The 16,716-nt window shown below is 46.5% G+C and overlaps 1 protein-coding gene across 1 annotated transcript; it reads left to right on the plus strand.

Moving 5' to 3' along the window:
* Positions 1-1,746: 1,746 nt before the first annotated feature.
* On the plus strand, positions 1,747-9,170 carry LOC311188396 (E3 ubiquitin-protein ligase TRIM38-like; the record flags this gene model as incomplete). The annotated part of the gene is made up of 6 exons (XM_084259496.1): positions 1,747-2,148; positions 4,032-4,127; positions 6,021-6,251; positions 7,205-7,227; positions 7,329-7,441; positions 8,644-9,170. The coding sequence occupies 6 exons, from the start codon at positions 1,747-1,749 to the stop codon at positions 9,168-9,170; spliced, it is 1,392 nt and encodes a 463-aa protein (XP_084115622.1).
* Positions 9,171-16,716: the final 7,546 nt, after the last annotated feature.

Below are 16,716 nucleotides of genomic sequence, written 5' to 3' on the forward strand. Positions count from 1 at the left end.
CCTCTGTTTGTGAGCTGGATGCCTCAGGAAGGTTGTCCTGTCCCTGTGAGGGGTCTGCTCCCCGGACTGTCCCAGGCTACGTCACCATGAGATTTTAAATAGTCCCCTCTTGTTACTCTGAGAGAAGCGTACTGTTCCTACCAAGCTCCTCCCTGTCAGGATATCCAAATGTGCAACCTTTGGTATATTGACACGTTTCCGCCCTCATCTACCTGGACCTGCCCCACATCAGTTTCATTTCTGAGTTGACTCTAGTCAGAGGAACTTCCCATCAGGGATCTGAAAATGGAGCTGCAGAGCGACTGGCAGCTATTTTGTGACCGACTGCCCTGTGAGGAGGAGTGAAAATTTCCAGGCCAAGGTTTGCTCTGGGGTGTTCTGTGATGTCTGTGTGTGTGAGGTGGGAGCAGTAAGAATTGCTCAGACAAGTCAAATTGGTCGGGATTTGCTTTCTAGCTCTCTCCTCCTCTGCTTTCTATTTCAAAACTCCATTTCACATCTCAGATCAGGGTGGGAGGTGAGTGAAGGGCACTTGAGGTTCAGAGGAAGGGCATCCCCAGGAGCACAACCCCAGGCATAAGGAAGGCTGGTGCAGCCCCTGGGAGAAATCACCTCCGCGGGAGAGCAGTCTGCAGAGAGTGCTCTGGCTCCAGGGCTAGTCCTGAAAATAGGGGGAAATAATCCATCAAGTTCCTTGGGTTGGATCTGCTTTTAGTCCAGCCCTGTGAGTGCAAAGGAAAGGTCTCTCACTTCCTCCCTCAGCACCTCCCCACACACTCCCAGCAAGGGGAGGCAACAGGGCTGGGAGCCTGAGCAGCTGCAGCTGTGGGGAAGGGCAGAAGCTCTGCTCTGGTCCCTGCTCCTCTGTCTCCAGCCCTCAGTCCTCACTGGTGGACCCTGGGGGGTCCAGCACAATGAGCCAACAATGGACAGGCCTTGCCCTCTGCTTCCTGCTCCCCACATCCTGGTTCTGCAAATTCCCTGCCTCAGGCACCTCGACTTTGTCCGGGGAGACCTGTCCTCCCCTGGAGGGAGACAGTCACCTCCCTTGTTCCAGGGCCTCTGCTCCCAGCACCAACACCTTCTCTACCACTCTCTCCAGCTCTCCTGCCTCAGTGTGGGCTCCAGGGGAACGTGAATAACCTGGAGTCCCTTTTACTTTGTGGGTCCAGACAACCAGACATGGGTGTGTGAGGAGAATCAAGGATGATTGCTCGCATGGACTCTGCTCCCCAACATTCACCTCAGTGTTGCTAGCAGGACAAGGAAGTAAATCGGGGCCGACTCCTCCCGAAGCTCATTAGACGTGGAAAGAGTTTCACTCTCCCTCCCTGAGTTCTCTTCTCTCCTGCGACTTTTGGGAGCCCCCTCTTTCCTTCTCTAGCTCTGTTAGTACCCGAGCACTGTCACTGTCTCCCATGATGAATATTCTGTACAAGGATATCCTGGGAGCATTCTCAGATGTTAAGCATTTAATTATGGCTGGTGAGACTGAAACAGTGGATTTAAATGTGACTGAATTTTAATCTAAAGTGAAGTGGGCAAATATGACTGGGATCACCCTATTCTGCCACAGAGGAACAGGTGAGGCATCTTTCAAATTGCATCCATTTCTCTCTCCAGAGAGAAGACTTCAACACCTGTGCAGGCGCAGAGGCTCAGGTGAGGCTTCTGTCCTTCACTCTGGAAAATCCTGTCTACTTCACCTCTGCCTCTACCTGATATTGGAACTTTTCAGGAAGAGCCATGGCCTCAGCCCCCAAGAGGATGAGGGAAGAAGCCACATGCTCCATCTGCTTGGAGCTGATGACAGAGCCCGTGAGCATCCACTGTGGGCACAGCTTCTGCCGCCGGTGCATAGAGGACATCCTGGAGAACCTACAAGGCACGTCATCCCTGAGCAAGCCCCAATGTCCCTGTTGCCGGGCACCATTTCAAAGGGAGAGTCTCCGATCCATCAAGCAACTGGAAAACCTCATTCAGACTCTCAAGGAGACAGACAGTGAGAAGCTGTGTGAGGAACACGGGGAGCGGCTCCAACTGTTCTGTGAGGACGACGGGCAGCTCATCTGCTTGCTCTGTGAGCGCTCCCCCCAGCACAGAGGACACCGCACGGCTCTAGTGGAGGATGTGTATCCAGGCTACAAGGTGAGTAGCCAGAGTCTTTAGCAAGGACTGCCTCTCAGGTTGCACATTTTCACTCCAATCAGTTGTAGTGAAAACCATTATCCTGACCCTAAAATAAATTTGTACCATATCATTTCCCTGAAATAGTTTATTACACGTCCATGTTGAATTTATTATATGTCCACCCCGTGTCCATCTTGACCTTCAAGGCTGAGCAGAATCCTTTCCTGTAAGAACATCCTGTAATGAACTTCTCCTGCACAACAGATTTTGCTCTTTCCCACACGGGCCTCATTCATGGCCTCACCTCGCATATTTAATAGGAGACACCACAACATGCAAGAGCACAGGAAAGAATCTGAAACCCCAGGGGTCAGAATTCGGTTTTTTAGATAGCCACAGTATAAGGAGTGAGGAAGGAACACAGGGCACCTGACTTCCCTTGGTGTGGGTAGTGAGGGGGTCACACAGGGGCAGGAATGAGTGTAGGGGGAGACTGCCCAGAAGTGAGTCCAGAAGGACACACACAAAATAACCTTGTGTGGAGAAGTGTGAGGATTCCAACTCAGGGGGACCACGTGTCACAAGAGCTTACCTGACTATCTAGTACATGGTCAGGGGGTGTGTGATGGCAAAGACAGGTGAGGCCATGAGACAGGAAATTAAGAAGGAACGTTGGTATTTCTCAGAGTCTAAATCCTGGTTCAAAGCTGGGATTTTATTTGTGGAGAGAAAGATTAGGTTGGCATTTAAAAGAACATTCTGCGTGCAAAAAAATTAACATCAAAGAGTAATATCGAAGTTAGTCCTCTATGAAAAGTGAATGGAAACAGGTTTTAGCAAGGATATAGAAGGACAGAAAGAATTGGTCAGTGATGAAGCCTTGAAAGGTTCAGGTACCGGTACCTCGCACGTTTCTCATACAACAGCTGTTAAAGTGAGGCTCCCTGTGCTGTGCAGGAATGAGGAAGCAGGATTCCTCCCTCCTCTGTCCTGTTGACACTTGAAGGAAACATCCCCAGTGTGGGGTTCTGTGTCCCTTCACCCCTGCGGTGCCTGTGTCTTGTGTGAGGTTCTGGATTTTGTGTCAGGGTGTGTCAGTCCTGAGCACCATCAGAGCACTCACCTCCCCCTGTAACCCTATGAGCAGCTCATCATTGTAATGGGGCAGATCCCATAACTTACCCACCAAGTAGTTAAAAAAAAAGCAACAAACGGTGATGGACATGGCCGCAGGATTCAAACTGCTGAGGTTGAAATATCGTAAGAGTTTCAGTTCTTAGTACATGGAAGCTGTGCGCGACTTCGTTTTTGCCTTCATGACCTGGTTTCCCCATCTCTCAATAGAGACTGAAAATGTGAGAAACTGTGTGACAAGTAACCCTAGAGATAGGTATGGAAACTAATCACTCTAAGTTGACATCATGGCAGTTCTTCAGGTGACAGCAGAGCTCCCCCTAGCCCATGAACTGGTTCTGTAACTTCAGTTGCCATCCTGGGCTCTCCTACCTGACTCACCATAATGTGTAAAAAGTTCCACGTGTTTCAAACACTCTGTATTATGATTGGTCCAGCACATTATTCTATAAAATGTACTTTTAGATGATTATAATCTTGTAGCATGTCCCTGGCAAACTGCAGTAATGTAAATAGCTTAGTCTATGGTCCACAAACGAGCTGGAATCACAGATCGCCTACAGCACAGAAAGATGTTACAATCCTGCCACTGCCCAGGGCCACTGAGGGCATGAGTTACGTTAATGCCCTTATGTTGCTTCTTCTCAAAGCAAAAGGACTCAAAAATATATTCAATGTTATTGTACATCTTGGAGGCTGGGATTCTTCTAGGACCAAATGAGGGTTGTGAATTGGACAAGCCATAACTCACCCAATTTTTCCTTCAGGAAAAGCTCCAGGGGATGGTGACAAAACTGAAGGCCGAGCAAGACCGCTGTAAGAGATTGAAGTTGGAAAAGAAAGATGAAATAATACATTGGGAGGTAAGAATGTGATTTTCTTGATCTCAAACCCCTTTCCAGTCTCGAGTTTAGGTGTATGGTGATTGGGAAAAGTACTCATTGATGATTTGTTCTCATTAAATCAGACCAAACTGTGGAAACCCAAAAAAATAGGCCTTTTTCTTTAATATTTGCCATTAGTTGTCTGCATCTAGGAGAATTTTCCTCTGTTTTTTTTTTTTTTTTTATGAATAGTAATTGGCTAGGTGTCCTAATACCTCAGTCAAGAGAATCAAAAAAGTTGTGCTCCTTACTTTTCAAATTTTCAATGACTGAAATTACCTCCTGTCTGAAGATCATGAACTCACCTGGGCACTTTTACCACAGCACAGGGTCTGACCCTCTACATTCCTGGTTCCAATATCAACTTTAGGGAATACGAATAAGAGGACCAGATCAGGAGACAATCCCATAACTCAAGCCTGTGAGACTGTTGATGAGGATAGAGCTTTGCAAGAACTTGCACACTTGTACTGCAGACTGTGGTTCTCTAAGAGAGTGTCTGGGCTGATCAGCCCCTGTAGGATCAGAGACACATTCTTTTATGGAAATATGGATTTAATCCATCCCTTAGTAATCAAATTTATGAGTCATTTTCCTCTTTCAGGGTCTCTTCCCACATTTGTCCTATACTTTGTAGATGTGCACAGGTGGAACTTAAACTCCTCCTATCCTCATGTTAAAATCCTCATTAAGTTTGGAGGGCCTTGCTAGGAACTGGCAAGTGGAGATCCTTGTCACTGTAGCATTGCAACTGCCTCTGTCTCCTCCCTTCTGGAATCTCAGGTAGTGGGGAGAACTTCTGTTTCTACACATCAAATAAGGAACCATGTCAATGGCACAACATTTACCACAACACCACAGTCACTGAGCACTGTGTGACTTGAGAAAGCACCCATGGAAATTACACTCTGTCCTCTCCAGAGAAATCCAAGTCTCTCAGTGTTTTTCTTAGTCTCATCCATAAGGATGATAACTGAGTCCTGGCTTAAGGCAATAATATTTCTGGTAACTATCCAGACCTCCCCCTGTTGAGAATCACAGATTCCTTCCAGTTTGATGTCTTAAATTTCAAATCATTTATATTAGTTACAAGCCTTAATTTTAAGAAATTCCCCCCTCGACCCACACAAAAATAGATAGTTTCTTACATCCCCACTAAAGCTTGTTTTTATCTTACAAATGATAAGTTCTTTAGTCTTGGCAAATTTCATGATTCTGCGACTCCTGCCCTCTCCTTCTTTTATCTCTGGGATGACATGAAGGAAAGTGAGCAGGTGCCAACAGAACTAGGACCAGCTTTCCCACAACTGAGTGTCTGCCTCTTGGGCTGGTCTCTGCAGAGGGAGCTGGATGCTTTTTGAGCTCCAGTGCCCAGGGAAAATGACCCACAGAAATTAAGTAAACTTTCTGGGGTGTTTGTGCTAAATACACATTACCTGACATTACCATTTTACTTATTTCTAACTGAAAGGCCCAGTGCATTGTGTTCTGTTGTTTCCCAGCTGTCGGTTGCCACTCTCCATTTGCAGAATTTTGTTGGCATTCGAACCAGAAACTCTATGCCCATTAACAATAAAATCCATTGCTCCCTCCTCCCAGCTCCTAGCGGCCAACATTCTTCTTCTTTTGTTCTACATTTGACTAGGGACGTCATATGAAAAGACTCATACGGTCTTCCATTTTTGCTTTTTGGCTCATGTCCCTCAGCATGAATCTTCATGATACAGCCAGTTTTGGGCACGTGTCACAGTTTTCTTTCCTCTGTGGGTGAGCAGATTTGCACTGTGTCTCGGTCCCACCTGTGTTTACTGACTCACCATAGATGTATGTTCAGTTTGTTTCCCCCTTTTCTGGCTACTTTCTTGATTCTAGGAGAACATTGAACTTCAGAGACAAAAAATCAATTCTGAGTTTTGGACTCTCCGCAACTTCCTCGATGAGGAGGAGAAGGCTTATCTGTGGAGACTGCAGAATGAGAAAGAGAAGGGGCTGGAGAGACTGCAGGATGGTGAAGCCAGTCTGGAAAAGCAGAGCTTTCAACTTGAGTGCCTCACACTGAAATTAGAGAAGATGAGTCAAGAATCACCCCAGAATTTGCTGCAGGTAAGAGAGGCTGAGAACGAGAACTTCTAGGAAAGAAAGGAAGTTTCATCTGTTCCTGACTATTGAGTGGAGAATGATGAGGGAGCCTGGGGAGATTCCTGAGACCTGTCTACTTCACTTAATTGTGGCACCGAAATTAAAGCAACATTCTTTAAAATCTATATCCATGTCTGCTGGTGGCCTTGAAGGCCACCCTTGGTGGTCCAGGGGTCAGCATGTGAATCAGAAATTTAAACTTTCTCTGGGTAGATGTGGAGGTTGCCTGTTTTTATGGACCCACAGCAAACCTTCCTGCCATTTATTTGCCCTTGTCAACTGTTCATGGGACCCTTTCTAGTCATCTCTTGAATAGAGTGAGACATCTCAAATAAATGATAACCTTCTCCTGATTCACTTATTGTCGTGGGCCATAAGCTCTTATGGGATCTGCTTTCAGCTGCCTAAAGGTTCCAGCAGGTGAATATAAATGCTTGGACTCCAGTTGCTATTGCAGGACTGGTAGTCACACATGAGGGTGAGGATATAGCGTGACAGCGCCCTCAGCAGGTGACACCAGCTGCCTCCACCTCAGTGGCCCAGAGCCAGGGTCTGGGCATGGATTCACCACTGAGGACTTTGTCATCAGAGATATCTGATATGGGCTCCTCAGACAGAAATTAGGTCACTTATAGCAAAAGGTAACATGATCAAGTCCCTGCGGTCACAGGCTAATGTGAATGCAGACTCCATGACTCCACACAAGCCTGAGCAAGTGTGATCACACACTCACACACACTGGCAGCGACTATCTTAGGGGACTGGGATGGGAACTGTTCTACCTGGGTATGCATGGGTGTCAGGCTGGGTCACTCTACTTCCTGGGGTGGAGTGTTTATAATAAGTAATCCCATGTGTCAAGTGACGTGACATACTAATTTTCCCACACTCACCTTCTGTCTTTGTTTTCACTGTAGGGTATGAAGGATACACTAAAAAGGTAAGTCTGTCTTAATACATGATTAAGGGGAAGTGAGGATACGTTGGGGTCCAGAGCCGAATGGAACGTCCACTGCAGAGATCATTGTCTGTTTATTCTAGGCATTCAGATGTGGAGCTGAAAGTACCAGAGGCTGTGTCTTTGGCCCCTCAAACTGTGTGCAATGTTTCTGAGCTTTACTGTGATGTGAGGAAATTAATAAAGCGCTACCAAGGTATGTGAAGGAAATAACTGCCTTAGTGCTTCACAGAAAAGGCCCCTTAAGTGGTAGCCAAGCTTCCTACCTGTCCTGCTCAGACTCATAGGCAGAGAGGTTGCTGAGCTGTTTTCAGTGGGTCAGGAACACTCTCCCTTGGGTGTAGACAGGGAAGTGGCAAACTGTTCTCTCTTCAGGCTCTTCGAATTCCTCTTCTCCCGTTGATTGGCTAATAAGTCAGGCCCACCACTACCTCATTTTCCCTTTCTGAAAAATACAAATATGAACAGACCTTAATTCAGTGAGTTTTCATAAAAATTAAATGCAACAGCAGGTGTAAGGTGTTTAGAATAATCCTCAACATGATGTTTATTGTTAATATTTCATAAACATTTAGTGACATTTAGGAAAGATAGATCAGTATTCAGGACTAAGGAGAAAATGGATTATGACGCCATAAATAGTTGAATCTCAATGAAAGCCAGTATTACCAAATCCAAAACCTTGATTCTTATTTAGTACTTGCCATGTTCCACATGTCCACAATTAGAAAATTCAAACTAAATTATTTTAATAATTCCTTTGACTAGAAAATCTGAATGAAGATGAAATGATTCTCTATGGCTATAAGAATATTCCGTCGCTTAAAACAACACACACATTATCTCACAGGTTTGTGGTTCAGATATGTGTGGCTCATATCTGGTAGGACTTATGCTTAGGGCCTTACAGAGTGCAATGAATGTGTTGGCTGGGCTGGGCTCCCAGTCTGGAGTCTAGACTGCGGAATAATCCACTTCCAAGCTGCCTCTGATAGTGGGCAGCGCTCACCTCTTATGATTATAGAACTTATGACCCTGGCTTCCTTCTGATTATTGAATAGATTCTGTCCTCATCTTCTAGAACACTGTCAGCTCTAGAAGGCACCGCTTAGTGATTGCATGGCAAGGCCAGTAAGTCTTCAAATAAGCTCAAGGATATGACTTCCACTTATTGGTCACTTACCAAATACCAGGAATGTCTCCAAGCACTAGGCTTCCATTAGCTCCTTCAATCCTCCCCACCATCACTGTTCAGGTGTGATGATTTCCTACTATAGTATGCAGCCTCAGAAAGTGACTCACAGAGATAAAAGAACTGGGATGCACTTGAATCCAGGAGGTTGTACTTGAAGTGTTCTGTCTTCTCAGCAAATAAAATGTGTCTTTCTCTTTTATCAGTCGGCGTGACTCTTGATCCAGACACAGCTCATTGTGAACTAATTCTGTCTGCGGATCGGAGACGTGTGACCCGTGGCAGCCCCCAGAAGAAGCATTTCAGTATTAAGAGATTCCATGCTTTACCCTGTGTCCTGGGCCGTGAGGGCTACACCTCAGGAAGACGTTACTTTGAAGTGCATGTGGGAGAAGGATCTGGGTGGGCCTTAGGAGTTTGTCTGGAAAATGTGCAGAGGGACAAGGACATGATCCCAGAGCCTCAGTCTGGCTTCTGGGCCATCAGACTCTGCCAGGAGAATGGCTACATGGCCCTCACCTCTCCCCCAACTCCCCTTCCATTGAAGGAGAGGCCCCTGCTGGTGGGGGTTCTTCTGGACTATAAGACTGGACTTGTGTCCTTTTACAACATGACCACTGGCTCCCACATCTTCACCTTCCCAAGGGCCTCCTTCTCTGAGACTCTTCGGCCTTATTTCCAGGTTAATCATTCTTCTCCTTTGTACCTCCCTCCACCATTGGAGTTATCATAAGAACAGTCTCTTTTGTATAATTATTGCAGAAATATAATGTGAGTTGTCTTGGCAAAGAAATTTGGTCTGTTTTCCTTGCTGCTCTTTCCCCTAACCTGGAACGGGGCTGAGTTCTAAGTGGCCACTCAATGAGTATGCAATGAATGAGTGGACACAGCCACTGTACAGACACCACAGAAGATCAGTCTGACCTGCAGAGAAGCGAGAGCACAGCAGTGATCATGCATCACCCTCTCCATCGCGGGGTTCAGATCTCTGATTTCCAAGGGTCCTGGTCTGACCAGCAGGGTGACCAGACATCTGGAGGGCTGAGTTCTCCCGTTGTGTTTGATACCAGCAGAGTCACCCGTGGAGATGAGGGGAAGCTGCATTGTATCTGTCAGCTACATAGAAGTGCATGACAAAAAAAAAAAATATTTCTATTCACCACTGACATGATGGTTACATTAACTGAGAGAATTATTATTATGAAGTAAATTTACTTTTAGTAGAACAGAAATTTTACAAAGAGATTATTTAGTCAAACTGAGGACTGGGCTCAGGAGACCAGCCTCAGATTTCTGTGAGTGACAGACTGGTCACTCACCTGAAGTTTTGGGCCCAGGTTTATACATGGAAATTACATGCACAGAAAGAGAACATACTGTTTTTTCTTACTAAAGCAGAAAAGACATCTATTGAAATTCCAACAATGGTATTCACTAAAGGAAGTTGGTTCCTGTCAACCTCAGTTAACTGATAAAGGAGAAATACTGTTCCCACTTCACAACAACCACTTTATTCCACACAGCTCGTGGAGCAGCAGCGCTGTGTGTTTGGGAAGATGTGAGGACAGAGGTTACTGAATATCTCATCCTGAAAGGAGCATACCCTGTTATCCCACTTTGGCATAAAAATTATTTGGGGCCAAAGGCAGTTGTGTAAAAAATGTACAACAGAATCTCTTGGTCCTCCCCTTGTTTGCCAAAGAGGAAGAAGTGAATTACCAGAGACACATCTAGACCCTGAGGCAGCACTACAGGCATCCACATAACGAGCAGTAAACACTAGCCGTTGTCTCCCGTCACTTGCCCCATATCTTTGCCTTCCCATCATTCCCCACCTAGAAATTCATCTCTCTTTACCTGCCACTTCTCTAAGAATCTACTGCCCATTAGTTAGCTTCTCCATGAGTTTCAGTTCTAAATACCACCTGTGCTTCTAGTCTCTGAGTTCCTGGGAGTAATAGGGGTGCACATGCGTCCAGGAAAACTTCCTGCTTCTCCTTCACTTCGCTGCTACCCCATTCACACCACGTCTCTTCACTCTGCTCTCCTGATGTGCCAATTTTCTCCACTGACCTGAGTGTCTCACAATCCCATTCAAATCTGATATAATGGAGTTCCAACAGAGCTCCCGAGCGCCAGGTTATGGGCCCAGTGCCACACAGTCTCCAACCCCACCCCCAACTCACACCTGTCACAAGCCCACATTGTCACCTGTGCTTCTAACTAACTGGCTATGAATCAAAGGTGCCCTTGACTTCCTCTTCCAGTTCCATCATTTGCTAGAAAAGTTCACAGAACTGAGGGAGATACTGGGTGTTAGGAAAGTCATGACACATTTTTGCAGCAGATGGCCCTAGAAAATATGTCATGACTTTTTCAACACCCCAATACTTTCCTAACTAGCTTCCTGTTCCAGGCGGTGGTGACTATGGGAGCACTTTCTTGTTCAAATTCTGAGAAGATTCATCAGAGCTCCTGGGACCTCCCATTCCACCTCAAATCTTCTCATCACACCCAGGTGCCAGGTCTGTCAGAGTCTCAATTCCAACGTTACTCGCTCTCTCTTCTTTGCCCCACAAGAGGCTCCACACCTCAGATTCTGGAGAACTGATTCTCACATCTGCCATTCCTAGCCTAGACTAGACCCTCAGTCCCCTGGCATCACCAGCCTGAAGAGGAGTCTGTGCACTGTTTTTCTGGGACTTCCAAGGGGGGAAGGAATTATCAGCCCCTGGAATGGGACGTGCAGAAAACACTGCAGGTCCTTCACCCTAGACAGTCCCTTCACCAGGAACAAAGAGACGAAGAGATGACTGTTCAGGAAAACGTGTGGCATGTTGGTGAGCATGTGGTTAAGGGAATATGCTAAAGTATTTGAATTTATCCTGAGTTTCTTATGACAAGGAAACTGAGCGAATGTGTCCAATTCTCGGAAGCGGGTGTTTCCTCGTCACTCCAGGCCCCAGGCAGGGGCTCGAGGCTGCAGACTGCTCCTTCCCGCTGACTTGTATCTCAGCTGTCCTCCCCCTTTGTCTCTGCCCTTCCAGACCTGGACTCTCTGAAGACAATGGAAATGTGTGGGGTTGGCTGTTTTTACAAGTTGCTACCACTCTGAGCGCCTGTTTTAGTGAGATGGACATGCTGGGTCTGATGAAGGTACTACATGGAGATTAAAAAAAGTTTTCCACCTTCCAACGCAGAGCCTGACTTATATCCAATTTCTGATTTTACTTCTAAGAGGACAAGTGACATCACCCATCTGGGCCTCAGTTGCTAAAGTGTAACATTGGGGCTGTGTTCTCAGGCGGTTGTGAGAAGTGCTCAGGCACAAAGCTCGAGTCATAAAACAAGACATGGGCCTTTGGTGGGGGTTAATTCCTTTTTTGTTGTTTTTAAGATTTATTTATTCACTTACACAAGAACCAGGGTACAGGCCAAAGGCATGGGAAGGTGAGAGGATTCACTAGAGACAGAGCGGGGAACAGAACAGCAGAATCACAAAATACACTGCTGAGGGGAGCAGCGGGCACCTCAGGAGTGGTCTGCTCGCCATGTGGGACCCTCGCCTGCGGGCTGGAATCGAACCAGTGCTGCAGAGGCTGGGACAGCTTCACAGCACAGTGCTCAACTGCCTGTGCCACCAGGGGAGGCCCCTCAATGAGTTTTTAAAGTTCCAAGTTAAACTCCTATCAGTGGAAACGAAGGCACAGGAAATAAAGGTACAGGAATGGAATTAATGACTGATGAGATATTGCAAAACAATTTCTAATTTTCCCTCTATTTTTCGTTATAGTGGCAAAGATTTATTAGTTTTTAATTCCCTTATCAGAATGATTATCAATTTTTGTTGTTGTTATTCAGAATCTAAATGCTGATGGAAACATCATTTCCTGTGAGCACTTTATACTTGGCCTGCCTGGAGGAGGGAGACCATCCCTAACTAAGTGAGGCCCGCAGGACACTAGAGGGGCGATGAGCTCGGGAGAGTCCGAGTGCGTCCAGAGCCGGAAGGTGGGGTCTCTCATTCTCCAGTGCTCTGAGACTCCAGAAGTGGGTCCGGACACTGGGCCTCCGGGAAAAAAAACCAACACTGGGGATTCCTATGTAGCGGAGGCAAGAAAGTCTTCTCCTTTACTCATCAGAGGCTCTGCAGGGAGGGCCTTACATGGTCAACTAATAAAAGAGAGATGAGGGAGAAAGCGTTTGTTCATGTGCTGTGATGTAAAGTGTTCAACAGGCGCACAAGTCTTTTGTGCTAAAGTTACAGATGCACGTGTGTGCAGAGGAAGCTCTCTTCTCCCCGCCCCTGCTCAGATGAGCCTCCTTGGATGACAAGTCCCAGTAGCCCCCGAACTGGACTTCCTAACAAGAGGCACTGCTGGGAACGAGGGGTGCTGAGTGGCCCCCTGGGTCTATATCACACAGAAGCAGGCGGCCCCTCTCCCTCTTTCTTCTACCCCTTCAACCTGCTCCATGGGCTTTAGGGGAGGTGCCTGGAAGACACATCTGGTGACAGATTCACTGTGAGGCTGCGCCTCCTCCTTGCTGGACACAATGGTAGTCGTCATCTAGATGTGCTAGGTTTTGCATCTTCCCCCCGCCCCTTCTATTCCAGTTCTCTGGGAACTGCCTAGCACCTTTCTATGGTTCCTCCACAGAAGAAAACATGCAGCAGGCTTTTGGGTCAACCTTGTTTGGCTGGGCATTTGCTGTGAAGACATGGGGTATACTCTTTAAAAAAAAAAAAAAAAGATTTGGGCCTCCCCGGTGGTGCAGCGGTTGAGTGCCGTGCAGCGAAGCTGTCCACAGACTCTGTAGCGCAGGTTCGATTCCCTGCCGGCCAGGAAGAACCCCACCTGGCGCAGGAGACCTCTCCTGCCTCGCCCGCTGCTCCCCTCAGCAGTGTCTTTGGTCTGTCTGCCTGTTCTGCTCCCCGCTCTGGCCCTGGTGAATTCTCTCACCCTCCCACGCTTCTGACCTGTACCCCAGTTCTTGTATAAAATAAATAAATCTTTAAAAAAAGAGATTTATTTATTTATGCATACAAGAACTGGGATACAGGCCAGAGGTGTGGAGGGTGAGAACATTCACCAGAGATGGAGTGGGGAACAGAAAAGGCAGACTGACAGAAATACACTGCTGAGGGGAGCAGCAAGTGAGACAGGAGAGATCTAAGCATGTGGGTATCTCCCTGGCCGGGGTGGAACTCGTGCTGCAGTGGCAGCTTCCTAGGTTGCCTCTTAACCCCTTGCACCACCAGGGAGGCCACATGCGGTATACTCTTAAGAATATCCTTTCTCTTTTTTCTCTATGCACATTAATTCTATTAAATATTTTCCACACTGATGCTTTCTTTGCTTTTGTGTAACATACAACAGCACCCCATTTAGAGCATGCATTTCCTAATAGGTTGGGGCCAATGGGTGACCCTCAGTCACACATAAACACCACAAGTCACCAAACTAAGACTTAGTGTGTATGTTTACTGCAGTTTTAGTCCCTCCAGGAACTTAACCTGACCCAGTCAGTCTGTTATATCCAAAACAGGGAACTGCCTGGACGACACCTCCCCTGCCCTGGGAAAGATCACCTTGCCTAAAACAAGCCACTTTCCTCATCTCCTCCCCTCCTGTCTACACAGCTTCCATTTTGTACAGCTGCTGGGCATTCTCTGCATGTTCATGGGATGCTGCCCAACCATGAATTCCTTCATAAATCAACTAGGTGCTTCATTTTACTAGGTTGCATTTTTTTTAAAAGATATTACCGGCACAGAGCTCCAAAAAGACCTTTAATTTCCCATGTGAGGAGAGCACTAGAAGCAGCTTTTCTATTTTATTTTATTTTTTTTAAAGATTTATTTATTTATACACACACTGGGTACAGTCAGTAGCTTGGGAGGGTGAGAGAATTCACCAGAGCCAGAGCGGGGAGCAGAGCAGGCAGAAGGACCGAAGTACACTGCTGAGGGGAGCAGCAGGCGGCAGGAGAGGTCTGCGCACCATGTGGGACCCTCCCCGGTGGCCGGGGTTTGAACCAGCACTGCAAAGGCTGCGGGCAGCTTTGCAGCCCAGCGCTCAACCGCTGCGCCACTGGGGAGGCCCCAGCTTTTCTATTTTAATACTTAGTCTTTGACTGTGGTTCCTGACACAGCTGCTGAATCCCTAGAATTTCCTTGCTGATGCAGGATGTTCTGTTCTAATGAAGTGACTTGATGGACTTTCAGATATTCAGGAGGGAGGCTGCTCTCCGCAAATGTAAAGACAGAAGAACCTTGGAACTTTCAACCTCAAACACCCCCACACTCCAGGAGAGATGAAGTGCTAGAAACTGAGTTAATGATCAAGCTTTTAGAATGACGTCTATGGAAAGAGTGATAACATGGGGGCTTACAGAGCTTCGGGGTCTGCGAACACACCCCCACACTGGGGAGGAGGAGAACCTGATCCTACTGGGACAGCAGGTCCATGCAGGAAACAATGTGGAGCCCTTTCTTTCCTCTGGGTGTTCCGTCCATTCACACACCTTTTATTCTGTCATACTTGAGTAATCCAAGGGTTTCCTTGAGTGCCTTGAGGTGTGCGAGCAAATGATCAGACCCAAAGAGGGAGCCTGGGCACCTGCTTATGGCCTGTCCTGCAGGAGCACAGGGGACACCCCACGTGACTCGTGTTTGGGGGGAACAGCCTTGCTGGACTGAACCCTTTCCCTGTGGGGTCTGCTCCAACCTTATTTCTTTCAGTTCAACTGCAGGACCCCCGAACTGATGGGGAAAACCACACACGTCTGGTGTAAGACAGGAATAGTGTGCGGTGGTGAGAGCAGAGACGGAGCTTTTCGTAAACACAGGTGCCCCCTGCATCCACGGGGAGTCCTGGGGTGATACAGCAAGTCCAAGGGGTGACACAGCATGGCCTTAGAGACGATCTTGACTACAGAACAGTTAGAGGTTTTTGGTTTTTTTAATAGTTAACAAGACAAAGAAAAATGACTTTGTAAGTGGGAAATTATAGGAAGGCAAATATATGATGATACGTAGTAAACAAGGCTGTTACAGGGTTGTAATGTGGATCTTTTTAGTGTGCCCTCTGGGTTGATAAAGTTCTAGACTTCTCTGGTGATAACTTTTGTGTTCTCTCAGAGAGATTAGGAACATAATACAAACTTATGTTCACTGTTTGACAGTGGGGAAGAGCAGAGCTTTTATTTATGATTTTTCCCAACTACCTGCTGCTTGGCATAATTTATCTGCCAAAGTGGTAAAACCGGGTCCATTCTGCAGCCCTTCACTTGCTTACAACCCAGGCTCATTAGCATGACTGGGAAACTTTTTGTTGCTGGGGGTGCAGCTGATAGTAGGAATTATTCTCTTTTCCTGGGTGGTTGCACCTGCTGTCTCTACCTCATGAACCACTTCGTGGTGAGAGGAAACAGAAGACTTCAATGTCAGTGAACACTGCCTTTATATATGAACTGCACATTATCATAACTTTTAACAATTTGGTGACTTTTTGGTCATCATTAATGCTGCTTGGGATTAGGTTAATTACACCAGGGTGCTCTACTTGCCCAACTCGCGTTGGATAATTTAGGTGAGAAAGGAAATGGACCTATTTATTTTAATATTTTATATAATGCTTACATCATTTTTCATTTTTGCACAATGGATGCATTTTCATTTTGGTTATACTGCCACTACAACTGCATCCCCCACCCTTATTTTGACCCTAGTCCTTCCTCTCCCCCGACCCCATAGTGTGTCTCTGGTTTATAGTTGGTTGTTGATTTTGATTTTTAGTTTTTATTAATTAGTCTTTTTCCTGGTCCCTTGTTTAGGTTTTCTAAATTCCTGCTATGAGTGAGACCATCCGGTACTTTTCTCTTTCTTTCTGACTTATTTTGCTGAGCATGATCCCTTCTAGCTCCATCCATGTTGCTGCAAACTGCATGAGTTTATATTTTTTGATTGCTGAGTAATATTCCATTCTGTATATGTACCACATCTTCTTGAACCAGTCATTTATTTTTGGGCATTTGGGTTGTTTCCAAAGCTTAACTATTGTAAATCGTGCTGCTATAAAGACAGGGGCACAGGTGCTCTTTGGAATTACTGTTTCTGTGTCCTTTGGATAAATACCTAGGAGTGGAATTGCTGGATCCTATGGAAGCTCTATCTTTAGCAGGTTGAGGAATCTCCACACAGCTTCCATAGTAGTTGGACCAGTTTGCACTCTCACCAGCAGTGCGGGAGAGTTCCTTTTTCTCCACAACCTCGCCAA

The sequence above is a fragment of the Talpa europaea genome, assembly GCF_964194135.1.
Source record: "Talpa europaea genome assembly, chromosome: 2".
Lineage (NCBI taxonomy): Eukaryota > Metazoa > Chordata > Mammalia > Eulipotyphla > Talpidae > Talpa > Talpa europaea.